This window comes from Sander lucioperca, chromosome 6, assembly GCF_008315115.2.
Source record: "Sander lucioperca isolate FBNREF2018 chromosome 6, SLUC_FBN_1.2, whole genome shotgun sequence".
NCBI classification, from domain to species: Eukaryota; Metazoa; Chordata; class Actinopteri; order Perciformes; family Percidae; genus Sander; species Sander lucioperca.
Window position 1 is genome coordinate 3562880 of NC_050178.1, and position 21923 is coordinate 3584802.

At 38.8% G+C, this 21923-nt stretch overlaps 1 protein-coding gene and 1 long non-coding RNA gene across 2 annotated transcripts; both read left to right on the forward strand.

The window, feature by feature from the left end:
• Positions 1 to 2182: 2182 nt before the first annotated feature.
• LOC116041552 (inter-alpha-trypsin inhibitor heavy chain H3-like) lies at positions 2183 to 20599 on the forward strand. Its single transcript, XM_031287493.2, has 27 exons — positions 2183 to 2318; positions 3622 to 3782; positions 3904 to 4008; positions 4355 to 4517; positions 4618 to 4728; positions 5114 to 5242; positions 5364 to 5480; positions 5679 to 5847; positions 5932 to 6042; positions 7510 to 7691; positions 7833 to 8012; positions 8112 to 8233; positions 9221 to 9468; positions 9862 to 9879; positions 10130 to 10162; positions 12057 to 12071; positions 12547 to 12561; positions 12870 to 12917; positions 13295 to 13309; positions 13780 to 13794; positions 14104 to 14124; positions 15063 to 15125; positions 16853 to 16960; positions 17932 to 18100; positions 19853 to 20001; positions 20139 to 20223; positions 20343 to 20599. Exons 1-27 carry the CDS (start codon positions 2247 to 2249, stop codon positions 20455 to 20457), a joined length of 2739 nt encoding a protein of 912 aa, XP_031143353.1. The 5' UTR covers positions 2183 to 2246; the 3' UTR covers positions 20458 to 20599.
• LOC116041650 lies at positions 15949 to 16643 on the forward strand. Its single transcript, XR_004102995.2, has 2 exons — positions 15949 to 16267; positions 16493 to 16643. It is a non-coding gene; the product is annotated as an uncharacterized LOC116041650 (long non-coding RNA).
• Positions 20600 to 21923: the final 1324 nt, after the last annotated feature.

Sequence of the window (21923 nt, forward strand, 5' to 3'; positions counted from 1 at the left end):
ATTCATGGTACGTTTATATAAATAGTTCATGTTTGTGTTGCTCATATCACTCTCTCTCTCTCTCTCTCTCTCTCTCTCTATATATATATATATATATATATATATATATATATATATATATATATATATAGGCTGTATAGGCTGCCGTGTGTTTTTATGAATTATTGTTAATCTGTACATAGCTCCTGTGTTTGTACAGTTAACATTAGATAATCCATTGGTCGGTGCTGCAGATATGTGTGTTAAAGCAACACCTTGTTAGCCACCATCATGCCATCACTGTGAAAACTTGACATCCCGGTCACTAGGACTGGATGCTTTATTCTGCTCTTTCAGTCCAAGGATAGTTTTCATTTTTCATCTATTAAATGCTTCCAGCACAAGCGCTTGAAATATCCTATAGAGATTTGAATGAACTTGAATTTTATCTTCAGGTGAAAAAACACCTGCGAGAGTGCCTTGAATTGCAGTTTCAGTTTTATGAAGAAAAGCATTTAGATCCAAAGCAGACATGAGATATTCTATGTATGCTTTCACCTCCAAAGGTAAAGTATGTGATTTGAATAATGAATGTGGATTGACACATATTTGATTTAGCAACAAAACATAATTTAACACTATAATCTGGTCATGGTGCAGTTCATAAAATATCACAAATTGTAAAACAAAATCTTGTTCACTGAAGTGTTTTTCTCGTGGGATTGCTCTACCACCTGCACCACCGCCTGCATGAATACACTGATATTCTAAATGTGCACAGGTCGATGTGGTGAGTTACAGGATGTAACAGGAGAAACTGGCATTGAAACCATACGTCAAGGAGGGCTAAAGGACTCACCATACGAGTCAAAATCCTAATTATGCCATACCTGGACTAATGCAGTCTGTAGCTTTACATATGGTTGCCTTTGTGGTTTTTAAGAGATTACTGAGTGTTGTTTGATACATGTTGATGATATGACAATGTTAGAGGCACACGAAGAATGTGAATTATTGAGAAGCCACAACTGTTTGACATCTCATTTGTACAATGCATAGGTTTTCTAAATTATGTTTATTCAATGCTGGCCTCACAAGATCATCTGGCTCATACAGCTGATTGTATGTATTATGGCTTACTTAATTCAAAGACCTCCAACAATCATTACGCTATCAGTTATTTCAATAGTGCAGTCTCAGAAACAACTCTTTCACTTTCAATACTTACTTCTCTTGTTTAACTTCCATTAGCAAATGTCGTTCTGAAGAATAGTTTGTTAAATGCATCAATGTGTTGATGTATTTTGGTAAGACAAAGCAGTGGCGAAAAAACTCTATGTAGTCAAGAAGTAGGTTTGGAGTAATGATTCAGACAGTATTGGTCAAGCTCCAGGAATGCTGGAACCTACATTTCCCATAATACAACTCAATAGCATTGCTGACATTATCAGGGTCATTTTTCAAAATATGGAAAGCTCTTTCCAGAGCCACAGAAGACAGATGGAGTGCCGCTTTTAAAAACCTTCCTTGTTTGCACAGTGTGACAATATTTTGATTTAACCTGAATATTTTGTCTTGAAGACAGAATTGTTTCCATGATGACATGTAGATTATTTTTATTTTTCTTGAGAACATCTATGTAGCTATTTTCTTTGTGCTTTACACAGTAACTCCTGTTTTCTTTAATGCAATGAAAGCTAGGTTGATGGTTCCTTTTGCTGCTGTATCACCTGTCTCCCCATTTCCTGACCTCGTCAGATCAGTACTCTTTCACAAAAGCTGTACATACTTGAAGACAGAAATAATAAATTCATTTTTGCTTGACACCATACAATATTGGTCATGTACTTGTTTCATAAACACAGCATACTGTATGTAAAGCCACATTTTGTCCATGTATCTCTTTCTACTTTAAGTTTTCAAACCAATGTTGTGGCTGGCAAAGTGGGCAAGCTGGACTGCCGATGTCAACAGTAAAGTTCACATAAGCAGTTGAATTTCTGATAAATTTCTGCTTTTTCATCCTGTAGTGAGTCTCGTGACTATTTCTGTGTGTGTGACTGCCAGCAGTATGCAGAGGAGGTACTGTAAGTGGGTGGGAATGCGTTTTTGTGTGTAGTTGTGCAAGTGAGGGATTGCTGAAAGGGAGAGATAAAGTGGAGTTTGCCCTTTTAAAAAACAGCGTATGTACACATTCATGTTGTCCTTGTCTGTTTAAGTTTAAAAGACAGTTTGAACTGCCTGGGCTGCACTCTGGTGGAAACATCATGGAGAGAGCTGTGGTGCAAGTCACCCTCTTTGGGCTGCTGCTGATTTTGGCTAGCACACTACCAAACAAGGTGAGTTCACAAAACTTAAAGGACACACCACTACACTGCAAGGAAACTGACTCTATTGAACATATAATTTTCAATTAGGTTACGGTAAAATTCCAGGGAATTATTGTAAGTCAACAATGTAATGTCTTTTTAAGTGACAAGTGACGTTATTGTGTGTGTACATGTGTTGGCTATTACTCAGTGGGAAACAGTCACAATGGGGGGACTCAACTTCATATTGGGTTAAAAAAGCTGGTCCCCATAATTATTACATTTTCAGGTTAAGATTTAAAGTTGTTGGTATTGGGAGTGTGCAAGTGATTGCCATGTGAAATGACACCAGTGGTGGGGGAAGTAATCAGATTCTTTACTTGAGTAAAACCCTGAAAATACTCGACTACAAGTAAAAGTCCTGCATGCAATACCTTTATCAGCTAAATTTACTGCAAGTATCATAAGTAAATGTTAACATTGTGCAGTAAAACTGTCCCTGTTTGTGTTTTATTATTATATAAGATGTTTTTAGATTGATATTACTGTACTGCTGCATTTATGTGTTTGTTGCATTTTACTGCTGTAGATGTTTAAGGTTAAGGTAATTTTTTATATACTGTTGGGTAGCTTAATCTACAGCAATGCATCATATTCTATAAGATCTCTCTTTTAAAAAATAACGTTTCATGAGCTCAGAAAAACAGCCGTTTGCAGCTTTGTGACAATGCATTTTACAGCCGATCCAACACGGTTAAAAAAAAGTTTAGTTAGCTTAAGAAGTAGGACAATTTTTTCAACCCATAAAGGAACCATTCATCCTTCAGTTTTATCACAAACTCATGTTTCAAATGTATGGTTACATATGGCCATTCAATTTAGGTTTTCACTGGACAGTATGGTTCACTGGTATGTTGTCTCTGAGATATAGTGAAGTAGAAGTATTAAGTTGTAGAGTGTGTGTGTGTGTGTGTGTGTGTGTGTGTGTGTGTGTGTGTACGTGCGTGCATGCATGCATGCGTGCGTGTGTGTATTACTCATTTCGTCGGGCCGTAAATTTGTTTCAGGAAAAGCTGGTGCCCCTGACTTTACATTTTAGAGTTAAGACTTGGTAAAGGTTCAGGAGTATTGGGACACATTGCCATGTGAAACCATGGTTAAAACAATGAGAATGGGGTGGTTCTGCAGTTAGACCAACAAGATTTCACTGATGCCACCCACACATTTTTGTTTTCCACCATCATCTGATCTTTGGTCAGCTGGTCGTCAGCCAGCGACATTAACCAAGCCATTTATTTCATTGTGAAATGTGCCTCCTCCTGTATTTGCTCAGGACGACTGGAACATCTACAGCTTTCACATCAACTCCACAGTGACCAGTCGTTATGCAACCACGGTCATCACAAGCCGCGTGGCCAATCGCATGGACGACTCAAAGGAAATAGAGTTCCAGGTCCAGATACCCAAGAATGCCTTCATCAGTAAATTCAGAATGTGTGTGAAGCAAAAATGATTTTTACAGGATTTTGACTTCTAAAATAAAGCATCATGAAAGTTAATCATGGGCTATTTAGGAGTATGTATATAAACAAAGCTTTTTGATGTTCTTCTTCAGGTTTATAGATGGCCAATGGTACGATGGTGTTGTGAAAGGTAAAGAGAAAGCTCAGCAGCAGTACACTGAGGCTGTGTCCCGTGGCCAAAGCGCTGGGCTTGTCAGGTACATAGATCAGTGGATCAGTTTATTGCCAGGTCTAATGAAGCTTGTTTTTATTTCTTATTTTGTAGAAGAGCCTTGTGTGTCCTTCAGGAAAAAGGAGGAGAAAAATAATCTGACTTTTCTCAAATGTTTGCCTTTTTCTTTTTAAATATGGCTACTTTAATGCCTTCAGGTCTTTGAAATTCTTCAAATGAAATAATTTGAGAAGGAAATGTCACTCTTTAGTTGAATTACTCCCATCTCACATCCACACTGTAACCTGTGATGCGAGGTCATAAGTGTCATTGTTCCATTGTAAAGGGGTCAGAAGGAGGACCACTGCTTTAATGTATTGTCTCTGTTGCAGTTCTGTAGGGAGGACCCTCGAGGAATTTAAGACCGCTGTGACTGTGGCTGCCCACAAAAAGGTCACCTTTGAACTCACATATGAGGAGCTGCTGAAACGCAAGCTTGGCAAGTACGAGCTGCAAATCCACGCTCGACCCATGCAGCCTGTCAAAGACTTCAAGGTATGTCTTTCCTGTTGGTTTCTATCCATCTTAAAAAAACATTTTACATAATCAAAGCTTCAAAGTTTTTTATTCTTCTTTAATTTATTCTCAATGCCAGGTTGATGTGTACATTAATGAGAAAGCTGGCATCAATTTCATCGAGATTAAAGGAGGACTAAGCACCAACGCCCTGGCTAATGCCATCACCAGAACACATGCAGACAAACAGGTACATGCAGTGAAGCATTGCTATCTTTGTTCTGAACGATATTTTACTAATATTGGTAATAAAAGAATATCTGTTTGACCACAGTATACAAAATGGCCCTGGACAGTCTGTCTTATTGCTCATCCTTGTGCACGTCTTAGTATAATTTATTCATTTTTAAATACTGTATATCTTTATCCACATTGGCTCAGTTTTCACTTTGTTGTTATGCCAAACTGCATACATTTGTTGTACAAGTAGTGCTCAACTCTGTGCAGAGACAATACAGTTGAATCTAATAAAATTGAACGAAATGCAGAGGGCTCATATTTCTGGCCGATGAACTCTGTTCATTAACTTCCATATCCATCAAGAGTCTCTAAAACCTGTTTCATCCTGTTTCCAGGCATGGGTGTATTTCTACCCAACAGAGGACCAACAGAAAACATGTGATGGCTGTGGAGAGCAGGGTATGAATGGAGATCTGGTTATTGTTTATGATGTTAACAGGGACACCTCACTTGGAGACATCAAGGTAAAGCAAGAGTTCATTTCCTGGATGACTTCAATGGTCTATTAGCATTGTTAAAAATACCGTACTTATTTAAATGGCTATCTTGCCCTGTTACCTTAACTTTCTTCTTCCTCCCCCGAAGACATCAGCTGGATACTTTGTTCATCACTTTGCTCCATCTAGTCTTTCCCGCATACCAAAAAATGTTGTCTTCGTTATTGATCAAAGTGGCTCAATGAGGGGCAGAAAAATGCAACAGGTACAGCATTTGAAGAGTTAAGTTTGTGACGGATTGTGACTGTAGCACTGGATGTTTTAATGTCAGTTAATTATGTCTGTGATTCACTTTACAGAAAACTTTATTAAATACACAATTTAAGAACACGTTAAACAAATAATATAACATGGTTTCTTACTTGAATAAAAGTTCTAATGTGTGAATCATGTTTTTGCCCAGACCCGAATAGCATTAATCCACATCTTGAATGACCTGGCAGAGGATGACCACTTTGGTCTTATCACTTTTGATAGCAGCATTTTTCACTGGAAAAGAGAACTTGTTCAGGCCAACAAGGAAAACCTGGAGAGTGCTAAGACATTTGCACTGAATATTAATGAGAGAGGAGGTGAGGTTTTTAATAAATATTTCATGAAGGTATGTGACTATTTTAGCAATGGCAGTAATGAAACATAGTTTCATTCCATTTCAGCCACAGACATTAACGCAGCAGTGTTGGAAGGAGCACGTATGCTGAATGCACATCCCAGAGAAGGTTCAGCGTCTATCGTCATACTTCTCACCGATGGAGACCCAACCTCAGGTTACAATAAAACACACATGTGCCCCGAATACTAGCGTTGTAAGCTAATCAGCGGTCCGCGCTAGCTTCATTCAAGCTACAAACGTAATCAATTAGCATGAAAACATGTCCCAGAGAGCGACAGAGTGGGTACACATCTGTTATTAACCCCTAGGTTCGTTTTGCGCCAGAATTGTCCTTTAACACAGTAAACACATTAATGAAGTAAACAACTTTGCACAACTCGTATTCTTTCGGATGATTCATACGCAAATGTTTTAACAGCGGCGATGTTGTGTATTGTTCAGGGTCCTTGCCACCACGAGACAAATCGGCATTGCAAATTGAACATGTAGCTCGACTTGAATCGCCTTCTTTTGAGTGAAAGTACTGCCAAACAACACTTTTTCTGCTCACGAGTTCCCTTTTCACTTTCTCACAGCCTACTGCATTGAACGGTCCACCTACGTAAACACCTTCCGGTAATCAACGGCGATGTCATTATGTTGACCAGCATAGCGCGCGTAGGGTTTGGTGGAAAAAAATTCTAAGTTTCGGCAGAAACCGAACCCTGTCAAAAACCCAATATTCGGCCGAATCTGAAGCCAAATCCTGGATTCGGTGCATCCCTGACAGTAACATGATCTATTTAAAGAAGAAATCCGGCCAATTATTACCTGAATCTTGATACTGAGTACTGTCAATAGGAAAAAAAACGACCAAAATGGGTGTTAGCAACCTATAGTTGCTGCAGGTAATGGCCAGAGCTCCCAGTAAGCTAAAATGCCAGTTGTGGGGGCATGTTCTAAAGAGTGCCTTTGTGCCTCTTAAAAAACACAAAATGCAATTAAAATTTCTGTGCAACATGAACAGGGCCCTTACATGACAACAAGATGCGTTTTCAACTCAGGCATTGTGAAGAAACCGTTTAAAGTCACCTACCGCTTTTTCTATCGGTCGCTTCACCGAAAGCCCAACGTGCTTGCTAGCTCAAAGTTTGTTGTTGTTTCCCAAAACAAACAGAGTTTGAGAACGGCAACACACAGAGAGTGGAAAGTGAGGTACATCCACAGGCAATTATCCTGGAAATGCACTTCCGTTGATCCAGACTATAGGGGAAGCTTGAATGCATTAAAACAATACGGTAAACAAGGAGGAGTGGAACATGTGTGTTCAGCCTGGTGTATTAATTTACATAGAAACATTACCTTAACATTAAGGACTTAAGATGGTAGGCTACATAAAAACACATGAAATTAAAGTGATGCAAGCACAGCTGATTTATTCATTTCATTTTGCTTAATGCTGCGGTTTGGACAAAAATGACTAAATTGATTATTTGACTCCTCCACTCTGTAAAGAGCCTGGAAGACGTTAAAATTTTCCTTTGGCCATAAAGAAGGTATAAAAAAGTAAAATACATTTTACTGTGTGAGGGAATTTGAGCTCAACTTGCCCTTTTAAATCCCATGCTTTGGTTCTTTGCAGGGGTGACAAATCTTGAACTAATACAATCAAATGTCAGAAGGGATATTGCAGACAAGTTCCCACTCTACTGTCTTGGTTTTGGTTATGATGTCAATTTTGAGTTCCTTGAGAAGATGTCGCTGCAGAACAATGGTGTGGCACGACGGATTTACGAAGACTCTGACGCTGATTTACAGCTGAAGGTATTTTTAATTAACTTGCTCACATTATAAATACTCTGTTTACCATGTGATTTGCTTAATTTCCATAGATAAAATGTATCCTGATTGGCTGTGGAGAGATAAACATTCATACAGCGTCCATACTGTACCGTATGTCAACAGGGTTTCTATGAAGAGGTGGCCACTCCTCTGTTGACAGATGTGACAATGATCTATAATGGAGGGACCAATCTAACCCAGACTAACTTCAGCCAGTATTATAATGGCTCTGAGATTGTGGTGGCCGGTCAGATCACTGACAACGACATTGAAACCTTCACTCCACAAGTTGTAGCCATTTCGGTAAGGATTGCTCCACACAGCACATCAGCTGTAATCTTCTGAAAGGTTGGTGAAAGCCCTTGTGTATACTGACATAATAATTAATTTGGACTATGACAGAGGGATAGAAGAGTGACGTTTTCTGAGACAAATGCCACCGTGGAGTACACTGGGACAGATTTTGACAGCCACATCCAGAGGGTTTGGGCCTACCTCACAGTCAAACAGCTTCTGGAGAAAGAGTGAGTGTGATATCGACAGCTGTGGCTCAGGTGGTAGCGCGATTGTCTACCAATCGGAAGGTCGGTAGTTCAATCCCTATCCCTGTAGTGCCATGTCGAAAGTGTCCTTGGGCAAGATGCTTAACCCCAAATTGCTCCTGATGCTGCACCCTCGGTGTGTAAATGTGTGTGATTTTTTTTTATCTAATAAGCAGGTGGCACCTTGTATGGCAGCCTCGGCCACCAGTGTATGAATGTGTGTGAATGGTTCCTGTACTATGTAAAAGCGCTTTGAATAGTCGGTAAGACTAGAAAAGCACCATAAAAATACAGTCCATACAGTCCATTTACCTTTTTAACAAAATATAATTTTTACTATTTACTGTACTTTAGCTTTGTCTTTACAAGAGTCGAAAAAAAGGAATCTAATACCGGTGAATTATCCGTGCTTTATACCCTTACTCGCACACCCTTTTATTCCCGCTGTAAGAACTCACTGGGCACTGCTGGTTTTTCGGGGGTTTTAACCATAATACATACATGGATGGTATAACCGTATTTACAAGTCGCCCAAATTAACATCAATGCTGTCAACACATCAGGGACCGTACTTCTATTCTTCACAGTAAAATTACATGCTTCCACAACTACAAATTATGCAGTAAAAGCTCTTTAATTTTCACTTTGAATGTAAAGTTATATCGCCACCTGAGCATTGCCCAAGCGTTCTTACTGCTTTCTCTCAATAAAGTCACTTTGGTATACTAATTAGACATGGAAATATCCATGTACATATATGAAAATTCCCACATAGACAGTTATATGGCCAATAAATGCGACTGGATGTCTGATCAATGGACACAGTTATGTTACCATCAACAATCATTTCAGCACTAACACAACAAACACAACACAATGTTATCAAAAGTAGTGTTAGCTGTTAATTAACTTTATCATACTTTACTGTCATGTCAAATGTTTGAATTTGTGACACAATTTGTGACCCAGGCTGCTGTTTTCTGGACCTGAGAAGGAGAACGTGAAGAAAGAGGCCTTAGAGCTGTCGCTGAAGTACAGCTTTGTAACCCCACTTACATCCATGGTGGTCACCAAGCCTCTGGGGGAGAACACAGATGTGCTCCATAAACCTAAGGAAGGTGAAAGAACACAGGCACTGTCATCTCCTGTAGGGCATAGACCCTTGCCAAAAAATACTGTGGGGATGGCTCTTCAGGGATACGGCGTTTCCTTTACTCGTAAGCAACACAAACATTAACAAAACAAACACAATGCAAAATCAAGTGTCAAAAGTTTATTATTCCAGGTAAAACACACCAGCACGACTTGATAACAGGTGGTGTAATCACAATGTAAAAATACAGTTATCATTTTCAATTACAACTATACATGTAGATTTCCTGTCTACAGTGGGTTTCACTAATAAATCAAATTTTAAGTGTGGGTATGGAACTGGACATAAATATGTATGTATGAAAAAATAAATAATTTATTCAGTTAATGTAAACGTTAATTGCTAATACTCAAGTGTCTGCAAAATTAGCAGACCATTGATGGAAATGAAACCAAATGACATACAATGTTGATTATTTTAAAGTAAATAAATAACATCATGTTATCATCTTTTTCAGCACAAATGTCTTTCCCAGGTAAGGCATACAGTAGGTACATAGGTACACATATCTGAACTGTTTTGACATGAAAGATACACTATTGATTCATTAATAATACAATGTAATTTAGCATACATTCTCTCTCATGAATACATCTTCTCATCCTTCACAGAACAATGTGTTGTTTACATTATGTGAAAAACCAAACAAAAAAATCATGACTTTTTCAATGTAAATTATTTATTATTTTATTATTTATCTTAACTTCATTTTATCTTTTTAACAGTACCAGGTGGTTGGCCTATGCCAATGGACATAGGTACATCTGCGCCGTTCTGACATAACAGATACACAATTGATTTAATAAGACTTGTAATATAATGTATTTTATTTTATTTTATTTTCTCTACTTTGTGCTAATGGAAATGAAAGTTTAACACTCAGAAACCTAAGGTCATTTTTACAGTTCATTGTCCGTCTGGTTTTATTTTCTAAAAAAGCTTGTAAAACATCAAATCTGTTGTCTACAGTCAATTTATGAACATCATTTTTTTCAGGAAAAACTGGGCTATTAGAATATTTGTGCTGCAGTGAGGTCACTTGAATGTAAAAAAAGGTTTTATGACCTTAATGTTAAATTTAACTTTCACGAAATCCACCAGCGAAAAGGGAAAATCAATAGCTTATCCAATAATTAAGTCTCAATTCTGAAGGTTGCTCCTGAGTTTGTGTCCAGTGATCGTAATGCTCCACACACACAAAACATGTAATCAAGTGATTTATTAAAGGTACTCTAAGCGATGTCACCCGTTTTTTAGGCTACAACATGTTTTGTCACATACAGCAAACATCTCCTCACTATCTGCGAGCTGCCGGTCCCCTAAACACACTGTAAAAAAACACAGTCTCTGTAGACAGCCTAGGGTCCACATACGCCAACAAAAACAAAGTGGTCCAACCTGGACCATGCAAACATACACAAACCGTGTTCCAGTGTTCAGCCAATAACGGACAAGAAGGATTGGGGGGGGTTAGTGCGCTGAAGCACAGAAGGGAGGGAACGGGATGAGGAGGAGGGAGGAGCGAGCTAGTCTTCGTTTAGTTTGAAAATTCTTTGAACGTCAACAAGAAGTAACGTCACCCAACATCGCTTAGAGCACCTTTAACTACTATGAATACACACACCTACGCCTACTGCTATCTAAAAATAGGCCTATGAATGAATGTAATGGAAGCAAGACTGATAGCTTTGTAGTCACAAAGGAGACAACCAAAAGGAGATGAAATTTTGGCATTCACACATTAAACGAATGAATGCACTTCAGCTGCTGCGAGATTATTGGGAGGTAAAAGATTACTGATGGGAGATCTCCTGATGTAACATACCCTAATCACTCTTAAGCAAGAGCATCAACCACGATCACAGAAAAAGTAAAGATTCACCTACTCGGATGGATGGTCAGAGTGTAAACTGCGCTGTAGGGGAGAGGCAGGCGGATGTTGGGGCGTAAGCCCTTGCATGGATTAGCTTGGGAAGTCTCTGATTTCCTCGGCTTCGATTCGGTTTCGATTCAATTCGACTCGGTTGCAATTAATTCAATATAGCGGCGCTGCCATCTTTTAATCGACAGTGAGGAAATCTTCCGGTTCACAACCAAGTTGTGACTGTAAAGGTGATGGCAGTTGTCTGTTGTTTCTTCTCTCTGACCTTTAGCAGTGTCGGCACACAGGAATAGCACAGACTGGAATAGCTTCAAGCTGGAAGCAGCCACTTAGGGTTCAGATCTTCAGTGCTTTCTTTGGAGGTCAGGGGATCCACCTGAGTACCGGGCGCACAGGGCACTTTAGGCTGGCTTGGGGGGTTTCAGGAGAAGCAGGGGAAGTCTGAAAAGAGGTTGACAGGACTGTCAGCCGTAGAGATGAGCAGGATAAAGAAACGGAAAAGAAAAAGGGGGAGAGAGGATCCTGGCCAAACAAATGGCGCTAAACTGACCCCTCCCAGCTATAAATTCTCTCAGGGTGGATTATCTCCTGAATTACTTGTTTATTTCTAAAAGTAATATTATTTGTTTTAACTGTCTAACTCTCCCATATTTGAAACAACGTGATTCCACTTGAATAAAACCTGATACAGCATGACTTACAGCAAACTAATCATGACCATTTCAAAGTAAATTACAACTTTTCTGTTATCATCTCTTTCTTTTTAACAGCACACCTTATGCCAGGTAAGACATAGATACATATCTTTTTACCTTTTAACAGCGAGGGGTCGTTCTCAAGGTGTTGGTAGTGGTCTCTCCGGAGGTATGGTTACACATGTCCACTGGTCTGATATGATTACACTTGTGTATATATTGTACTGTATATAGAGATTTGTTCACATTTCTTGAGTGACATCCAACATTTATAGAAATATGACTAAGGCAATGTTTATTCAGATACCAAAATGGCGCTAAACTGACCCCTCCCAGCTATACATTTTCTCACTGTGGATTATCTCCTGAATTACTTGTTTCTTTCTAAAAGTAATATTATTATTATTATTGTTTTAACTGTCTAACTCTCCCATATTTGAAACGTGATAATATTTCACTTGAATAAAACCTGATTCAGCATGACTTACAGCAAACTAATCTACAACCATGACCATTTCCGAGTAAATCAACAACTTTTCTGTTATCATCTCTTTCTTTTTAACAGCACAACATATGCCAGGTAAGACATGGACACATAGGTACACATCTGCAGCATTCTGACATGACAGATTCATGACTATTCGTTAATTACTAATATAATGCATTTCATATAATGTATATAGCCCTACAGCATACATATCTCATGTGTACTGTACACATTTGCATTCTTTGCAGTACAATGCGTTGTTTTCATTTTGTAAAAAAAGAACTGAGCAGAAAAACTGAGTGTGGAGGACGGTGCAAGCTAATTAAGAAATCATGACTATTTCAAAGTTATTTAACAACTGTATCACAATGTCATGTTATCATCTTTTTTCCTTTTAACAGCGAGGCATCGTTCTCAAGGCGTTAGCGGTGGTTTCTCCGGACATACGGGTACACATGTCCACTGTTCTGATATGAATACACTGGTGTATATATTTTACTTTATATAGGGATTTGTTCACATTTCTTGAGTGACATCCAAAATTTGTAGAAATATGACTAAGGAAATGTTTATTGAGATACCAAAATGGCGCTAAACTGACCCCTCCCAGCTATAAATTCTCTCAGGGTGGATTATCTCCTGAATTACTTGTTTCTTTCTAAAAGTAATATTATTTGTTTTAACTGTCTAACTCTCCCATATGTGAAACAACGTTATATTATTCCACTTGAATAAAACTTGATACAGCATGACTTACAGCAAACTAATCATGACCATTTCAAAGTAAATTACAACTTTTCTGTTATCATCTCTTTCTTTTTAACAGCACAACTTATGCCAGGTAAGACATAGATACATATCTTTTTACCTTTTAACAGCGAGGGGTCGTTCTCAAGGTGTTGGTAGTGGTCTCTCCGGAGGTATGGTTACACATGTCCACTGGTCTGATATGATTACACTTGTGTATATATTGTACTGTATATAGAGATTTGTTCACATTTCTTGAGTGACATCCAACATTTGTAGAAATATGACTAAGGAAATGTTTATTGAGATACCAAAATGGCGCTAAACTGACCCCTCCCAGCTATAAATTCTCTCAGGGTGGATTATCTCCTGAATTACTTGTTTCTTTCTAAAAGTAATATTATTTGTTTTAACTGTCTAACTCTCCCATATGTGAAATAACGTTATATTATTCCACTTGAATAAAACTTGATACAGCATGACTTACAGCAAACTAATCTACAACCATGACCATTTCAAAGTAAATTAACAACTTTTCTGTTATCATCTCTTTCTTTTTAACAGCACAACATATACCAGGTAAGACATAAATACTTAAGTACACATCTGCAGCATTCTGACATGACAGATTCATGACTATTCATTAATTACTAATAACATGTATTTCATATGATGTATATAGCCCTACAGCATACATATATCATGTGTACTGTACACATTTGCATTCTTTGCAGTACAATGCGTTGTTTTCATTTTGTAAAAAAAAGAACTGAGCAGAAAAACTGAGTGTGGAGGACGGTGCAAGCTAATTTAGAAATCATGACTATTTCAAAGTTATTTAACAACTGTATCACAATGTCATGTTAACATATTTTTTCCTTTTAATAGATAGACGTCTATTTGCTGCAGGTATGGGTACACATGTGCACTGCTCTGATATGACTACTCTCGTGTACATATTTCACTGTATATCGAGATTTGTTCACATTTCTTGAGTGACATCCAAAATTTGTTGAAATTTGACTAAGGCAAGGTTTATTCCACATCTGCATTCATGACAAAGGTGTAACAGTGTAATTATCACCTCATGGGTAAATCTTTTGTTCTTCTTAGCTAAATGTATTTCACAAGACACTGCTTAGATCAGGGAAACTTTGGTCCCCTCCTGCAGACACACCTGGAGGGGACATTGCAGGCGACCTGTGGTGTCACAAATTCTAGTGGTTTGCCAGCAGGTGAAGGCAAGGGGCCTTGGCTCTGAGCTGTGAAATCTTTTGCAAGGATATTGAAGAGATCATGCAAGTTGTATGACAATAATGTGTTGCTCAGCATGTCTTGTGAGTGGTACTGCTTGAATAAGGGGTGCTCTGGACATTTCCATAAGCCATTCAGTCCTTGTACAACAGTGCAAGTTTATCAGTACTAGTTTATCAACATTAACCTTACTATAATGAACGGTGACACTTCAAAGACATATTCCTTCACAGTCCTTCATTCTACCCATAATTCTTTAGTTTGGTACCGATATATACATATAATATGCAATATAATCTTTCATAATTACAATGAAACTGTCAACTATATGGGATAGTTTAATCGCAATTACAAAATGTAGGTCTTGTAAATAGTTTTAGTTTTCTCATAATAACAACATTTTCATTTCTTTGATGAATACTATTTGTAATACTAGACTGCAGTAACTTAAAAATGTGTAACATTCATAGTTTTTAGAAGCTAACTCTTCTGTGCCTTTCTAAATATAGATATTGTTGTGTAACAAATGTGTATTTTTACAGAAATGTACATACTAACAGATGTTTAATTCTTAAATTTCACTGTTCATTTAGCAGAATTCCTTAAAGGCTCACCGACCAACAGTGATCAAGTTGTTTCCAAGGTAGCTTCACCAGGTAAACTTAATTTTGCAGTTCTGATCCAACAAAAGATGGTTTGCAAAAGATTTCCAACAGCTAGGACATTTGGTATTGGTTGAGGCAGAAATAGATGTGGTGAAATTACTTGTAGGTAAAATGTAGATTAAAAAACACATAGCATGTTTCATGGTATAGTTTCTATAAAATTGATCTATTTCTGTTCAAAATCATACAAAAAGTTTAGTAATTTATTATGAGGTAAAAATATTAGTTGCCCTCATGTCATTAGCTTGCAGAATTCTCGAAACAAAGACTGACAACAAAGGCCTCACATGTGTATACTGTAACACACATACATGTGCATATAATAAGCCCAAAGTAATTTGTTGTGGTGTTAAAGAAGGCCAGGTAAAGAAGGGTGTACTTTTACTAAGAGATTCTTGTCTGTGACCATAAATAGTAAAATAAGATAATTTGGGTTACACTGAACTGTTCTTTGAAATCTTGTGAGTCTGAGACCATAATGGTACCCGTCTTTCAGTCTTTATGTGCCACACAAGTACAGGTGTGCTTTTACCTTTTACTGTAAATGTAATTCTCAAATGTTTACTGATCACCACATGATAGTCAAGAATTTGGATAATCATTTTCAAACACTCTATAATTCATCTTAAAGGGGTGATAGAATGCAAACCTGAGTTTACCTTGTCATAGTTGAATAACGACAGTTCGGTGGGTAAAATGGGCATACAGAGAACCTCAAAGTCCCAGTGACACCTCTTTCCTATGCAAATCTCACAATTTGAAACTGCCGCGAATCCCAACGAAGCTAATAGCTGACGTCAACTCTGTGGCTGTACCTTATTTGGCTCTAGTCTGTACCTTTGTCACGCCCCAAAATTGACATACAGACCACTAGTCTGAGACCAGCTGGTGTTCTGAATGTAGGTTGCGTAGATCTCAGACACTAGTTGCGCGCTGCTCTGTGTACTTCCACGGGAATTACAAAGAAGAAAGTTTGGAAGTTTTTCAAGGATATTGAAAACGAACCACGGTCGTAAATGCAGTGTTCCAGACTGTACAGGGAATGCGGACACTTTTGATGACATTTCATCGTGAGCTGCCGGTCATGGTGCTCCAGGTAAGCGGAAGTTGGTGGTTCAATTACCCCAGAAAAGGTGACAGAGCAGCATGAGCTGCCGGTTGTGGAGCTCTGTCATGTCAGCGGTAGTTGGTGGTCTGGTTACCAGGTAACTGCGAGTGTGGCAAGCATGTTCCCTGATATTAATAAATTAAGTTATGTTTTAATTAATATTAACACTTACAATAGCCGCCATGCCCCCGCACAAATCTCCCGGATTTTGAAAACCAAATGTTGGCAGGTGTGAGTTACCCCAGAAAAGGTCACTGTGCGCTGGGTACAGAGCAGCGCGAGCTGCCGGTCCCAGTGAGTGCGGTTGGCCATTGCGTCTTTGCTCCTCAGCTTCGCTCGTTGTAAACCAACCAATCAGCGCGTGGCTCATCTAAATATTCATGAGCATACCATAAAAGGGAGAAAAACTCTTGTTTCATTCTAGGGCTATTTCACAGGGTTGCATTAGGGCGCATAGAATGTTACATACCCTATTCGGAGACCTTAAGGAACAGTGTGAAATACCCTATATAATCATTCTATCACCCCTTTAAGTTAGTTAAATTGGTGTTGAGAGCAACAATCATTTCCAGTGTTTCCTTCTGCTGTGTGACTCTGTGTTCCTCTCTAGTTCCTCTTTCCCACAGGTTTCTGCTAAAAACTGAGAATCTGTCTCTTCCACTCTGCTTTGATGTCACTGGAGATGTTCGCCTTAAACTACTTCACCATCCCAACAGGGGTCAGTAATGTTACTCTTTGTGCCATCACAGTTTTTCTTAAATTCCTTTAACAGCCCAGTCAATAGTCGGTTATATAATGTGTATCAACCCATAATTATCCCCTAGTTTGCAGTGGTGGAAAGTAACTAAGTGCATTAGATTAAGTGGCAGTATCTCAGTCCGTAGGGAGTTGGGTTGGGAACCGGAGGGGCGGTGGTTCAAGTCCCAGTACGGACCGAAGTACAGAGTGTGGATTGGTAGCTGGAGAGATGCCAGTTCACCTCCTGGGCACTGCCAGGTGCTCTTGAGCAAGGCACCGTACCCCCCCAACCGCTCAGGGTGCTGGTCCAGCACTAGCAGCCCACTCACTCTGACATCTCTCCATTAGTGCATGAATAGGTCCTGAGCATGTGTGTGTATTTCAGGCCTGTGTGTAGTGATTTCTAACAAACAGAGTGTAAATTGTAATTTCCCCATTGGGGATCAATAAACAGTATAAATTAAATAAAATAAAATTATTAAGTACTATACTTAAGTACAATTTTGAAGTACTTGTATGAGTATGTGTATGTGTAACAACTTTATCAGATGTGTATGTGTATGTGTTAACTTTATCAGATGATTTCATTGAAAATTTCATTGAAAATACTGTTTTTTGGTCTAAAGAGAATTATCTAATATTTCACAAAAAAGCAAAGATTAGAGAAAAGACCAAAAGATTAATTCAAATTTATGTTTACCAAATTAATCATTTCTTAACACCTTGTGGGCCTGACCCCTAGATTGAGTACCACTACTACACTGTTACAGTGCAGTACTTTTACTTTTGATACTTCAAGTACAATTTGCTAATTATACTTATGTACTTTTACTTAAGTGGGATTTTGAGTGGAGTATTTTTTTTTATGTTGTTGTACTGGTAATTCCACTTAAGTGAAGGATCTGTGTACTGAGTGTGGTGTTGAGTTGCATTTGTTCTCTTTTGTATTAGAGCTGTCTGTGAATGGTGAGCTTGATACAGTAATGAATGGAGGCTTTAGAAGGATTGTCATCCACTTCAAGACTGACCTTTATGTTGAGGTTGACACCAATGTCATCACTGTACGAGAGGGACAGACACTGACACGCCACACTGGACAGGATCTCATCACAGCTGGAAGGTGACTTTGCATTGTAATGGTCCCGACCAAGAAATAGTCAGGAACATCACCCCCCTTAAAACAGAGATTTGTTGTTTTTACTACACCTTTTTGTACGGATTAAACAAACAAGATACATCATGTTAATTAGTGAGCTTAAAGGCTCGGACACACAGAGCCGATAATCGGCCGTTGGACAGTCTGGCGAGGTCAGTGACTTGAGTCTGTTCGGTGTGTTCTGTGCCGTCGTCCGTCCGAGGGGCCGTTGGCCTTCATTTTGGCCGATTTGACATGTATAATCGGCGCGGCAGGCACTGCCGGCAGTCAGACTCAAACATATAACCAAGAGGGAATGAGTTCACTTGCAAATACCCAGTTCAAAAAACAAAAATGAAAAACATCTTCTTTACTTCTCTGCTCAAAACATGAGTAACTCTTGTCATCACACACAGAGAATAACTTCTCACCAAGGGGGTAAGCTTCTCCTCGGACCGCAAACCTCCTATGGCGCCATTTTGATGCTAATAAGCCATCACCTCCCGTTAGCATTCCATTGACTGCCATTCATTTTGGCGCCACTTTGACAGCGAATAACTTTACATCTGAAGCGTTTAAAGACTCTATTTGTCCATTGTTTATTTCTAAAGAAACACGACAATGTATAAAAGGCTCCATTACCTTGTACCTCACGATACGGCTCCGTAGCAGACGTTTTTGTAAAAATAGGCTAACGATTGTGTCATAACCACGCGACTTACTGTCGCATAGTAGAGGAATTACCGTATAGTACAGGAGAAGCGCGCAGGCAGTTTCGTCTCACATTAGCTGTTTAAGTGTAATTACTAATGTCTATGTTATCTCCTTACATATACCTACGCTCTCCGTCTCTGCAATATTCGGAATGATTGAGATTTCTCTTGGCACAGCTACTGTTGTAAGACTTCCAACTTTCAGACACGTTGCTCACGGCACATTTACGTCGTCTCTCTCAGTTGGAGGCTGCGCAGTAACGCTCAGCCATCACCGGAAAAGTGCTTCTAATGGCCTTCACTGGTCTCCGTCCAGAGCAATGGGATCTGTTGGTCCATTCTTATAAACAGTCTATGCTTCTCACTCCATGTGTGTTTCTCCTATTGCACCTCAAAAAGTGTCCGTGTGCAACGCAAAATGTACCTTAGTTCCTAATTAACATCGACAGTCAGTTTTCATGAATGATTAAATAAATGTAACAAAAAACATGTTACATAATAACAGAAATAATATGTATGGCAGTTACAGTCTGTCTTTGAATTTCCGGAGAAACAAGACCAACGTGACGCGTTCATCCAATCAGCTGCCGGTTTTCATTTTTTGGGGAACAATACAGATTAGCGCCGCCTGCTGTTATGGAGACGTATTACGTCTCATCGCTTTGGTGTGTTCCGAGGCAATGTTTTGACCAATTTGGGGAGACTGATCAGCCCAACTGCCTTTTCTGCCAACGTTTGGCCGTCGGCTCTGTGTGTCTGGGCCTTTAGAGGTGCTGGTGCAGATTGTTTTACCCTTGGACAGAGCCAGGCTAGCTGTTTCCTCTGTTTCCAGTCTTTATGCTAAGCTAGGATAACTGGCTGCTGACTGTAGCTTCATATTTCCTGTACAAACATGAGTGGTATCAAACTTATCATCTTACTCTCTACAAGAAAGCCAATCAGCATATTTCCTACAATGTCAAACTTTTCCTTTGAAACAAGTGCAAACAAGTCCAAAATTAAGACAAATTGCATATTTTTCTAGTTTGACAGTGATTAGGCGGGACAAGGAAATAGATGTTGGAGCTGGAGACACACGCATGGTCATCTATATTCATGAGAAGGATGGCGTAGAATTCCTCTGGCCGGTTTTGAGACAGCAGCCACTGGACAACAACGTTACAGGAATTATAGGTGGGTGAAAATGTTGGATTTGATTTGATATCAGGTCAAAAATAATTAGTGTCAGAAGACAAATATTTTTTGCTGCGTCTCTTGTAGTGGCAGCTTTTTATTGTCATTGCTTTATTGTTTGTCATCTTTGTGTCCAGCTCTAAAGCCAGCAGTTTATGAGGAGGTGCAACAAACTCCCTCAACAAAACTTAAGATCAAAGACCAAGAGATTGACGTTACCAGGTATATATAAGTTTGTTTGAAAAAAAAAAAGCTGTTAGAGAGTGCTTTAATTATTATTACTCATATTATACACAAAGATATATGACATTTTTTTTTATATTTTTGTCTTTCTTTTGTAGGGCCAATGCTGTTGACTACAGTATAGTCTCTCCCCCGACACTGGACTGCTGGCTCATGTCTGCGGAGTCTGTCCTGCAGAGACGCCTGGATGATTTCATCGTTACTCAACTTTAACTGGGAGCCATGTTGAATCACTTGCAAGATTTCATTTTAAAGAAAAAAAGGCAAACGGTGATTCATCTTGGAAAAAACTTTCCACCTGTTACTAACATAAACAAATAAATAATATCACCGATCTTTCGTTGTCTTGTATGAAGTTAACTAGATCATAATGGATTTTTCAGATGGCATCACTGTATTATTTGTTTGGAATAATTCTTCAATCTTAAGACTTTATTCTTAAAAGATTAGAAGAGAAAATAGTAAATCAAGAATTTAAACACCTCCATTGTCTGCAACACCATGTTAAAGTGCTAATTATATATGTAACAAAACATATAAAGCCAAATTGTCTCTTTTCAAACCAATGTTGTCTGTTTTTGCATGACAATTCCTGGCAAAGGTGGCAGGCTGGACCCAATATCAACAGTTAAGGTCACATAAGCTGTTCAATCAGGAGAGACCTCATTTTGAATGAACAATATTTACATATTTATTGATGTGTGCACAATAAAATCAATGGGAAAAGTCTTTTTGCGATTAGACCCCATTGTGACCTCATCAAATTCCCATCGTGACATTATATTTTAAAGGGGGTCGAGAAGCAAGTATGAGTATTGTAGGCTACCCCCGATGGAGTGTAGACACTAGTGGTGATGTGATGAATGAAGAGGATGCTGAGATCTGAATGAGAAGAGGAGCGAGCTCTGGTGAGCTCAGACCTGGGAACAGGAAATGATGAACAGGAGGTGAAGGGGGAGGAGAAGGGGCACGACGATTCACGCTGAAATGTGAGCTGACAGCAATGGAGAGGAAAACATTTAACCCTCCTGTTGTCCTCGGGTCAAATTTGACCCATTTTCAAAGTTTTGATATCAGACATTTGGGTTTCTTTCAACCAAACTACCCCAAAAAAGCATGCATAGTTCCATACAACGCTATTCAATAACTGATAAAATGTAAAAAAATTTTAATATTGTATTTGAAGACATTTTATTTCCACAACTTTTTAAAAAGTGCATTCATAAACGATTCTTTGCAACAGCAAATCATTTCTAACTTCATGCAGGCCTAATTGAGGCTACTTTTAAAATCACTGAACATCAGTGGGCCTATCCACAAGTCAACAAAACATGCTTAACATGTGTTATGATGGGGGGGGGTCAACCCCCTGAACATTTTGAGCATTAAACACTTCATTTCCTGCATTCTGGTGAATTTGTATGCACCTATTTCTACCTTTTTCTGAATCAATATGCTGGAAATATCTTTATGTAAAGGGAAACAGATTACAATCAAAATCTAAAAACATAATGGAATATTTAGCAGTAAGGCTCTGAGGCATTCTGTATTGCTTTCATCTATTTATTCTCCTGTAGATCAACTTTTCTAATTCTATCTGAGTCAGCACACATGTAGCCTAGAGGCATCATTTACTCTTACCTCCTCTTTTGCTTCTTTTGTTGGGGAAGTAACCTCCT

Coding starts and splice junctions, on each gene's coding strand:
- LOC116041552 (XM_031287493.2), top strand. CDS start 2,247: ATGGAGAGAGCTGTGGTGCAAGTCACCCTCTTTGGGCTGCTGCTGATT. Junction 2,319..3,621: donor CTAGCACACTACCAAACAAG/GTGAGTTCACAA, acceptor GTATTTGCTCAG/GACGACTGGAACATCTACAG. Junction 3,783..3,903: donor TTCATCAGTAAATTCAGAAT/GTGTGTGAAGCA, acceptor GTTCTTCTTCAG/GTTTATAGATGGCCAATGGT.